General features: G+C 49.3%; 1 protein-coding gene across 1 annotated transcript; it reads left to right on the forward strand.

Annotated features, from left to right (window-relative positions):
* Window positions 1–8478: 8478 nt before the first annotated feature.
* Window positions 8479–10907, forward strand: LOC133888610 (scarecrow-like protein 8). Its single transcript, XM_062328914.1, has one exon. It carries the CDS (start codon window positions 8695–8697, stop codon window positions 10576–10578), a length of 1884 nt encoding a protein of 627 aa, XP_062184898.1. The 5' UTR covers window positions 8479–8694; the 3' UTR covers window positions 10579–10907.
* Window positions 10908–11288: the final 381 nt, after the last annotated feature.

Below are 11288 nucleotides of genomic sequence, written 5' to 3' on the forward strand. Positions count from 1 at the left end.
ACCCAAGCCTTCGGAGGAGGCAGACCTCTGTAGATCGCTCACATCCGAAGCCTTGGGGGAGCAACAGCCCTTCGAAGGACCAGTGGGAAGCGGACCCCACCGACCACCAACTACCTATCGTGAAGTGATCGGCATTAAATGCCAGGAGTAGTTGAAGGCCGACCCTTCAGACTGGATGGGATCGTCGTTGTAGCTAATAGACCGCCAAGCACTGTGGCCACTTACCATCACGGTTAGGTATGCTTATAGACTTACACTATGGAAGGCAATATAAATATTGGTTGTGGCCGCACAGTGCGAGGGGATTTTTTGGGATCACTTTAAGCATTATCTTCCTATCAACTTCTCCTCCAAGCTCGAGCCGCTCTGATGGCATGGCTCTCATCGCACCCTATTTCGTAGAAGACTCTTTCTTCCATCAACAATTGGCGTCGTCTATGGGGATGAACCCATGACCAAATGGTAAGATGCCACTAGAGAAGAAGATCGCCAGGCTGGCTGCCCAAGAGGTTGGCTCCATGGCGACGTCTGTGCAAAAGTCCGCACGATAACTGCGGCCAAACGCATGCTACACCAATGCCAGCGCCCCAACTAGGGGCGACGACGAGTTTACTCTCGAGCAGAACGAGGGATCCATGGCCACTGCTGACCCGTCCGCGACCCTAGCTGTGGCTGACGCTGGGGGGCTGTCACGTCCCAAGTTCCATAATCGTGTGATTAAGCTTAATCATATATCATTAGCGTCATAATTAAATTTGAGGTAAAATATTTTTACACACTAGAGTACTTCGTTCTGAGTCAATTATATAAGAGAAAGAAATTTAGGAGAGAAGAATAGAATTCGCAGTTAAAGTGGACTCCTTTCTCTAGCACGTGGACCCCACTCAGTGGGCCAACCACCTCTCTCTCTCCCTCCTAGGCAGCAGCCCACCCACCTGCTCCCTCACCCATGCCTCTCCCGTGCTCAACCGGCCAAAGAAGCAAGGGGCTGCTGCCCCCTTTCTCCCTCTCAAGCTCTCTCTCTTCCTCTCTCAAATCCGAGCTCAAGAGAAGGAGTGGAGGTAATCATGTGGTACCATTGCGATCATGAGCTCATAAGCTATCAATTCCTCCAATTCATTTTCGTTTTCCCGAAGGATTCGAGCTGATTTTGCTGTCTTTTGGTGTTATTGGTTGAAGCTCCAGGAACACTGGAGTTCTTCGATTTTTCACTGTTTCCTCCTTCTCCCGGTGATCCCTAACCTCGTCAAAGCACCTTGGGTAAGTCCTCTAGGCTTCTCATGGCTTGGATACTCATTTGACTGGTTATAATCCGAATTTGGAGCCAGGTGGTGAAGTTTACGTATTTTTGATGCTTTAGACCTAATTTGAGGATTTGGATGAATTTGAGTTAGGAATTGAGTTTTTAGGTTGGGTAGTGAGTTCTAGGACCCATGAATTAGCTTTAAGATATTTCCTTTTTGGTATGGAGAAGTTCGTAAATCATTTTGATCAAGTTTTTCTCCTCTCAAACGGGTTGTTCTGGAGCCACCCTGAGAATCCGGATTAACCCAGAGGGTCCGGGCGACTCCCAGCCGAAAAATAACAGAGGACCCCTCCCGGAGGGTCATCTGGAGACTCCGGTACCCGGAGTATCCGGGTTGACTATTCATTAGCTTTTTTTCTCTCTTTTGTGCTGATAAATTCTAAAATTTATAGTAAATTCTTTGTAGCTTCAAAAATTATGAAACTAATTTTGTTGGTTTCATAATAACCTCCTCTACTCATTAGAAATATCCCTAACCATGAAATAGTTAATTAAATTTCTAAGATGAATTAATTAGGTTAAGGCTTCTTTAATTCGCCACTAATTCGTTACATGTCCAAAATGAATAAAACCAATTTTGGTAGTCTCCTTATGACTTGCTCTAACTAGGAAAAATATTTTCATACTTTTTATAGCATATTTTATAGAAATTTATCATATGCATATTATAGCATGCATTATTGCATTTCACTCATGCTCATCATTGCATGCGCTTTTCTTTAGTGAACATGGAGCCGGAGCGTGTTACAACCGAGGTTGAAGACGCCTCTAATCTTTCAGATTTCTGCGAGTGTTGCTTGATTAATTATATGCAGCTACCTAAGCAGAAAGCAAACAACTAAGCATATTGTATCCTTTTGTTCAATTGAATAAAGTCTAAAATTGATAAGTTATGTCTTATGTATGTTTGCATGGTTAGTAAGTTAGTGTCGAGTTGGTGGGGTAGAACCCATATTAAATTGCATATCCATATCCTTGTAGCCTTGATAGATTGGTCGATGTCTAAGCGTCTCTCGACATGCTTAGCAATGCATAGGTCAACATTAGAAGTCGAACGATGTCACATCAGTTATTCACGAGCATAGGGCTCACTTATGGATACAAAATGCTTAATGATGTTGAGATGGTTGAATGAGTGGTGAGTATGAGGCGAGATGTGAGCGGTGTTAGGGGTGTTTTCTGCTCCAGAGGAAAGTCTTGGAGGGCAGTTCGGGAGAGGAACCTGGACACTGTAGACCGCTTGCATCGTTTAAGGTCGTCCGTTGGTGTTGTTGGTTTTAGCACTTACCTTACTCACAACATACCGATCTAATGGTAAGGCGAGTCGAATACCTATGTAGTTGTGATCATTTAGATCTGAACATCGACGGTGTGAGTGGGCGGGCTTATAGAGGCGCTAGTTTGCTCCGGGAGTAGTTCTAGCACCTCCACACCGAGCGATGCTTGTTTCAAATGGTTGAGACTTGTTGAGAAAGGTTGTCACGAGTACCCCTTGTGTGGACTTTAATGGGTGGCACAAGCCGTATGGTCCTCGTGTTGTATGGGTAAAGGAGTATCCCTTGTAGGGTATAAAAATATTTTAAAATGTCGTGCTCTCGGTCATGAGCATGTGATTGTTTCATCCGTACCGGTCGTAGAGTTTTCGCTTGTGGTTGATGGTTGAATATGTGTGAGATGGTTGAGTTGATTTTTGTTACATGTATGTTCATAATGGTTCCAATTACTTATGTTCAGTTGGTTTTTGCAGGGTAGAATTATGTTTTGTTGGTTAAGTTAGTTGCTCACACCTATATGTCTAAGTTACTTACCGCTTATGTTTAATTTAACCATGTGACTTTTTCCTTACTAATGACTCAATACATAATCCTTAGAGTCGAGCTATGTTGCGAGTACCTTCGTACTCATGCTTGTGTTTTCAGTGCTGCTGGTGAGGAAGAGCCGGTATTTGGCTATTTCGTGTCTGCCGATCAGGGTGACGAGCAAGAGTAGTGCATCCTACTCTCGAAGGTCGTACTTTTGGGGTTAAGCTTAAGGGCATGTGGCTCCACTCTCTTTTGTTGTATAGATTTATGTTTCCGCTGTATAGATATTTTTACCTTTTGATGTAAATTATTGAAAATAGTTGCATGGTTAAGAACTTATAATATAACTTTAATTTCTCTTTTTTTCTTAAGCTATGTTGTGATACTAAATGTTGAAAGACATGTGTTTCGATCTTGGGCACAAAACACGTGCCGGGACTACCGGGATAATATTATGTTTAATCATCGAGGTTGTGATTATAAATAATGATCCTCCTGATGATTAATTAGAATATTATTTGGACAGTTCCCCACAGCGTGGTATCAGAGCTTGGTTTAATTAAGTAGCATAAACACAATTTAGAATGTTGTTTAGTAAGTGGTCAACTTCACCTAAACAACTTATTAAATTTTGTTTATGCCTCTTCATGATCAATATGTATGAAAATGCAATATTATGCCCCAAAGTATAACCCGAGACGGAACCTCTGGTGGCTACTCGAAGCGGCAGAAGCGAGACTATGTACGTGGGGTCTACCATGTCGGGGCAACCAGTGTCCACTGCTGTGTCCCTGGATGGCCCGAAGCGCATGTGATCTTCGCCTTCAACAACGTTGTGGGTGTGAACTTCCCCCAGATCGACACCCTGGTCACTGCGTTCAACATCGTCGATGTCGAAGTCTGAAGGGTGCTGATCGACGGAGGGAGCTCTATCGACCTCCTCCTTGTGCATGCCTTCGACTAGCTCCACATCCCGCAGAGCTGGCTCTCTCCATCCCAGAGGCCCCTCCAAGGGTTCAACGGGGGCCCCATCGACGCCTTGGAGCAGATAGAGCTTCTTGTCACCTTTGACGAGGGCTCTGATGCACGTACCAAAGCGGCCACCTTTAATGTTGTGGATGTACCTTACACGTATAATGTTATCCTAGGTAGGGGTATCCTGAACAAATTCTGAGTGACCCCCAATCATAACTACCTCTACATGAAGGTGCCCAGTCCCCAAGTACCGATCACCATCCATGACAATCAAGACTTGGCAAGGCACACTGAGTCCGGTCACCCTATCCCACTCGATAGTCGCCACATCCACAATGTGACCAAAAGGGCCCTCATAGGCTCACCTTCGGAGAGCCTCGAGCCCCATGGCACTCCCATGCCATGACCGGAGTGGGATGTCAACCGTGTTCCTGCAAGTTTTCCACCCCGACTAGACTTTTCAGATCAAGACAGATCTCACTCAGGGGCGGGAAGCCCCTGAGTCTCTGCACGATCACCCTGGAGTGGATCATCGCATCATCGAGCATGCCCTTCGAGTCAACCCGCATGCCAAGCCTATGTGCTAGGGGCTCCGCAAGATGTCCTCTGGGGTCATCCGCAAAGTCATCTACTCTTGAGTAGCTGTTGAACCCTGTTCTGATCAAGAAGCATAATGGTAAGTGACACATGTGCATTGACTTTACGACACTCCATAAATCCTTCCCCAATGATCCATATATGCTCCCTGGCATGACATGACTGCACCACTAACCGCATGTTGCATTGAAAGCCCTCTCTTGATGGTGACGTTAGGCATTCAGCTCGACTGTTAGAACAACATCGGAAATGACTCCAAACAACCGGAGAACGATGAACCCCCAGCAACAGTGGAAAGGATTGTCAGAGACCCTGCTCTGAAGACCGTGGGGCTGGTAGTTCCATCGGGCCTCCCTCATGAAGGGTTGCTATTGTTAGGTCACCATCAAGGAACCCCGACGCCCTTGGCTCCGCTAGCCTAAATATGAATATCTCCAACCTCCGTTTCCCGGAGCCTCCAATCCCACCCGAATGCAAGAGTCTGGGAGACCATTGCCAACTTGGCCATCGGACCGTTATGGCCTCTGGAATGACTCTGAAGACCCTGGGTTTCGATTCGCCATGAAGACCTAAGCCTCCGGAGGAGGCAGACCTCTAGAGACCGCTCACCTACGAAGCCTTAGGGGAGCAACAAGCCCTCTGTAGGACTAGTGAGAAGCGGGCCCCACCGACCACCAACTAGCTATTACGAAGTGATCGACATTCAACGCCGAGGTTAGTTGGAGGTAGACCCTTCAGACTGGACAGGACCTCCGCTGTAGATGACGGACCGCCAAGCACTATGTTCACTTGCCGCTATTGTCACTGCCACAGTTAGGTAATGTCATCAGTGTAGTTGAAGGCCTATATAGTGTTTTACCAGGCTGACCCTATGTCCTATTTGTTCAGTGATAATCAACCCCTTAGGGGTATGCTTGTACACTTATATTTTCGATGACAATATAAATACCAATTGTGGCCGCACAGTGCTGGGGGAGGGGGTTAGCATCACTTTAAGCGTTCTCTTCTCCAAGCTTGAGCTGTTCCAGTGGCTGGCTCTCGTTGCACCCTGTTCGCAGAAGACTCTTTCTTCCGCCAACAATTATTAAACTCATCTTAAGTACAACATCTTCACTAATTGTGTGTTAGATTTTTGAACTCATCTTAAGTATAACAACTTCACTAATCTCACAAAAAACAAAAGCTAATTAATGTAGCATTAGGGATGAATACCTGAATTTGGTGGAGTCATCCCGTCTAGATGTTGTAGATGGCTTGACAAGGTCCGAGGTGATGCCCAATGACGTGGATCGGCCTGCAGATCAACTTAGCGCCCTCTAGATTGGTTTGGAGATGAAAATATGGGAGCAATTGTTAACTCAACACTAATGACGTGATTGTGCATGCTCTCCTAGTTTATGGCGCTAACCGATCTGAGATCTAACTGTTTTACGTTTAGCCCTCGATCAAAAATGTAATTACTAATTAGCCTTTAATTATAACTTAATTACACAATCAATTCACGATGTGTATAAAATCAAGGTCTAACTTATTGCCATCGCTCACATTGTCTAACAAAGTTAACTGATTGAATGAGCATGTCACTCTTGAGGCCCTGACTCACTAGCATAGTTGAATAATCCTTTTCCATATAGAGTGACTGATCCATTTTTTTCATTAGAGTAGACACGAGGAAAATGAGCACTAATCCCCATGGTAGCTCGTCCCCACTCCACCAAATTGTAGATTCCATTTCAAGAAGGAAAAGAGAGTCATGTGGGCAGACCAGGTGCGTCTAGCATTTTGCCCCATGCAGCGCAGGTCATGACTTTGGAACGTGAACCAGGTGGGACCTCTGCGCCGGTGCTACGGAACAAGAGTGGGGATGTTGACCTCTCCGCTTCAACATAGACGGAAGAAAAGACGTTCGACTGCGGGACCCACTAAGGCGGCCCCATATGTCATTGCGTGTTTTCTTCAAGGGTTCGCTTGTCGGTGCTGTTGAAGCAAATGGGACCGGAACATTCGGAATTGTTGGCTCACACGTGTCGCCCGGCGTCTACCGTAGTATGTTCGCGCTGGGATTTCGTGTACCCGCTCGTCTTCTGGACAAGGGTGAGTATGACGTAAGGGTGTGTTTGGTTGCTCTAGTGAACCGATATATAAATAAGTTGATTTAGGATCTAAGTATGTTGTTTGATTTGTTCAATCCTATTACGTTGTTTCGGATGAGAGGGTTTAGATTTTTAAAATATATCGAGAGGATGTTGTATCGAGCCATATAGCAAAATCGGCAAATAGATCCTAAACATGTTCGGTCAACTCCGTTAATCACTTGCTGTTAGTAATAATTAGTTGCTATCCGATGTTATTAAAGAGTTTTAATTAAACTTAGTTACAATTAAATGTTATTAATCACAACTAATTATTATTGTAGGTATTTAGTGATGATTATTCACAACTTAAGTTATAATTAACTGCAATTAGTAATGATTACTACTAGTTACCATGGTTTATTGATAATAATAAATATAAAGAAATATTGTTTTTATAAAATAATTAAGTTATATATGGATATAATACATGCCTTTTAAACAACTAAACATGTTCTTATATTATCTAATACATTCAACTAAACATCTTCTTGTAACATCACATACATCTAACCATACAAACTACTTATACTACACTATACAGGACCATACTACCCATTACATTCAACTAACTAAATACTACTAAGTGTACTATTACTTGTACTATTGGGTGTATTCAACTTCGATAACTGCATGAAATATAAAAGTAGGGTATACGGAGCAATAATTTTTTTAATTCATAAACCGAACATGAACACCGGAAACAGCAGATGATATGAAGATACCAAATTCGCGTCCATACGGGTTTGGGTCAATTGGTAATTTTAATGTGGAATCCTGATACGTGCAATGGTATGAACATACGCTGGTCTACGGAAAAGAGAATCAGGGTTCTGGACACAGAAAGGTAGGTACGGGGTTGTTGGGTGGATATTTCGGTTTCCTAACTAATTCCAAACGCACCCCGAACAAGCAACCTCCTACAGACACCGCTCCAGAAGAAAATCCTTCCCGGTTTGACGAGATTACCCTCGCTAGCTCTTCCCGTCCTTCCACGTCCTGACAGATCACGTAATCTGTCAGGGGCATCTTGGTCGTTTAACGCTAGCCAGGATTAATCGTGTGGCCCGCTCGGTGACTGGCCAATGTCGCCTTGGTGTACCAAAGTTCCGAAAGCAACTTGGTGTATCCAAGTATCCAATGGCCCAACTTCGGATTCCCGGTCCCACTGTCTGTGAATGGTGGCTTCCCGTGCAATTCCGTGCAAGAAGACACATTCGGCCATGCGGGTGCGGCTCGCCGAGATTGCTTGCAACTGGAAACACGAGGAAGCTGAAGGGCTGTTTCGGCAAAACCGGTGGTGGCGGCCACCGGCAGGCATCGGTGGTGAGGCGCCACCCGGAGCCAGCAGCCCGGGTCCTCTCCACCCACTAGCCTCTGCCTCCTCGGCGCGGGAAGGAGGCGCGAGTGCGACGGCGTCATCGCGAGCCAAGTTGCGTGACGTGATAACGCGACGGCTCTGCTCGTTTCCATTTCTTCACACTACCCATCACGGTTCACCACCCCCACACCCTGCCCTCGCATTAAATCCTGCATGAAAGCGGGACGGGCGGGACCCGCCAGAACGCCTCCCGATAAACACCAGCGCACCCACCACCAATACCGGGCCCATGCCGTCAGCGGGAGTTCAGCCGGATCGGTGTCGGATCCGAAACGGCGGGTTAGCTTTATAAACGTAATCGCAGCGGGGGCGTTTTATTAGGGGAAGCAAATTGAATTGAATGGCACCGGTTCTCATTTGCTGGAGGAGCCGTAGTTGTTGTTGTGGCCATATAGCATTTGGAGGTAACCATTAGCATTCCATTCCTCCCTCCTCGGTAGATTCGTCTCGTCGCCTTCCTCCTTGCCTCCTGTCTCTCCTGCTCCTCTCCTTCCGGTCTGCATGGAGCCAGGTGCGCCGTGGCGCGATCCGCGCCAGGGGTATGCCTACGGGCTCGGATCAGCGATACAGCTGCCGCTGCAGCAGCAGCAGCGGTCCGACGCGGTCGCCGCGGGAGGTGTGCTCAAGCGGAGCCTAGGCGAGCTGGAGAGGTGGCAGCACCAGCAGCAGCACCAGGTGGCGATGCAGCAGGAGCTCTACCTCCGCGCCGTGAGGCAGCGCACGGCTGCAGCGGTGGCCGTCTCGCCGCTCACCTCGGCGCACATCGCCGCCGTGCTAGGCGGTACCCCGACTCATTCTTTGGTTCTCCCCGGGTCTAGCTTCGGAGGGGCCCTCGCGTCGCCCTCGTCGACGCTGTCGTCTCTCACGACCGCGTCCAGGTCGGCGGTGCCGTTGATGCAGCCGCAGCTGCAGCGGCAGGTGCCGCTCGTGACGTCTTCGTTGCAGACGCAGACCCTCGGTGTGTCGAGGGCATCGGTTCCTTCGGCGACATCGAGCGAGCTGTTCATTTTGCAGGAGCTGGAGAAGCGGCTGCTAGGCGACGACGACGAGCCTGTGGCGGCGATGAGCGGGACGGGCTCCGCCGTGACCAATTCAGAGTGGGAGCAAACGATACAGCAGCTTACCTCCATCACCGCCGCGCCGTCGCCTGGGCTCCCTGCAACGGCGACCCCAAAAAATAATACCAACGCGGTGATGACGGGGTCGCCATCGAACTCGTCCTCCTCCACGGCGTCTTCGTCTGCGTCCTGCTCGCCGCCGACCCCTGGGACCGCATCGCGGCAGCTACTATCCGAAGCCGCGGTTGCTATCGCCGACGGCAACCTTGAAACGGCGGTCACTCATCTGGCCGCTATCAAGCGCGTGGCCAACCAGCACGGTGACGCGGAGCAGCGGCTGATTGCCATGATGGTGGCCGCTCTGTACTCCCGCATTGCTCCGTCCGCCTCCGCTCAAGCTCAACACGTCGCCGAGTTCTGCGGCGCCGAGCAACGCGCCGGGTCGCAACTCCTCCACGACATCTCCCCCTGCTTCCGCCTCGCCCTCCACGCCGCCAACGTCGCCATCGTCGAAGCAGTTGGCGACCACCGCGCCGTCCACCTCGTCGACTTCGACGTCAGCGCCCCTCAGCACGCGGCCCTCATCCAGTACCTCGCTGACCGCCGCGTGCCGGGAACCTCCCTGAAGGTCACCGCCGTCACCGACCCGACCTCACCGTTCACGCAGTCTCTAACTGCAACGCTCCCCACCGTTGGGGAGCGGCTCAAGAAGCTCGCGGAGCGAGCCGGCATAGAGTACCGCTTTGAAGTGGTCAGCTGCAGAGCAGCAGAGCTGGATGCTTCCAAGCTGGGCTGCGAGCCCGGGGAGGCACTGGCCGTCAACCTGGCCTTGGCGCTCTCGCACGTTCCCGACGAGAGCGTCTCTCCGGCGAACCCCCGCGACGAGCTCCTCCGCCGGGTGCGCGCGCTGGGCCCGCAGGTGGTGACCCTCGTCGAGCAGGAACTGAACACGAACACGGCCCCGCTGGCCGCACGCTTCTCCGACGCGTGCTCGCACTACGGCGCCATCCTGGACTCGCTGGACACGACGCTGGGGCGGGAGAGCGCGGACAGGGCCCGCGCCGAGTCTGCCCTGGCGAAGAAGGCGGCGAACGCGGTGGGCCGGGAGGGCCCCGACCGGCTGGAGCGGTGCGAGGTCTTCGGCAAGTGGCGCGCCAGGTTCGGCATGGCGGGGTTCCGGCTGGTGGCGCTCGGCGCGGGCATTGCGGACCAGGTCGTGGCCCGCGTCGGCCCGGCCCCTCCCGGGTTCACCGTGAAGGCGGAGAACGGCGTTCTCCGCCTCGGGTGGATGGGGCGCGTGGTGACCGTCGTCTCCTCCTGGCGCTAGACCTGTGAAGCCGCCCGCGCGTGCCATCATTGCCGTTCACCAAATCGTCCGTTACTTAATTCGCGCTCTTTCTTTTCCCTTTTTTCGTTCTCTTTTTTTACCTTGATTGGTGATGAGTTTGTTATTGATCTGGTAAAAGCCTAGCTGTAGCGACTCATAATTCTTGGTAACTGCTCATAGTAGTATATGGAAAAGAGTAATTTTGTTGCCTGTTGCTTGAAGAAGATAACATTCTCTGCTGATGATTCATTGTGATCGTGGTTAGACTTGTACGGTGCTAGCAAGGAAAATAATCATATGAGACTTACCTATTTGAGGGTTGGACCAAATTCATGGTGTAGCATTTTTTTCTTCTTATTTGCTTTTTCACCCATAATTTTTCCCGACTAACCCATCGATGAATGCTATGACAACGAGGTGCCATACCATGAATTAGATTTAGCCCTAAAATAAATTAGGTATGGCCGACCAGGTCTGTTAGGATTAATTTCCGTCCTGATACCACCTAGCTAAGTAGCTAGTGGGCGCGAAATGTGCACGCGGACCCTACCCCTTTCTTGTCGCTTAATGTTTGTTTGCCACGTCGGCGGATGAGGTTTTCTTTGTGGCGTACAAGTGTAAGCTAGCTGCAGCCATGGTAAGGAAATTGCCACTTGGAAGGAGAGGCAGTTTGTGGTTTGGTGAGTTCGTCTTATCTCGCTCGACCCCAC

This window comes from Phragmites australis, chromosome 13 (assembly GCF_958298935.1).
Source record: "Phragmites australis chromosome 13, lpPhrAust1.1, whole genome shotgun sequence".
Taxonomy (NCBI): Eukaryota; Viridiplantae; Streptophyta; class Magnoliopsida; order Poales; family Poaceae; genus Phragmites; species Phragmites australis.

Excerpts from the sequence above, each read along its gene's own strand:
- LOC133888610 (XM_062328914.1), top strand. The coding sequence starts at position 8,695 with ATGGAGCCAGGTGCGCCGTGGCGCGATCCGCGCCAGGGGTATGCCTAC.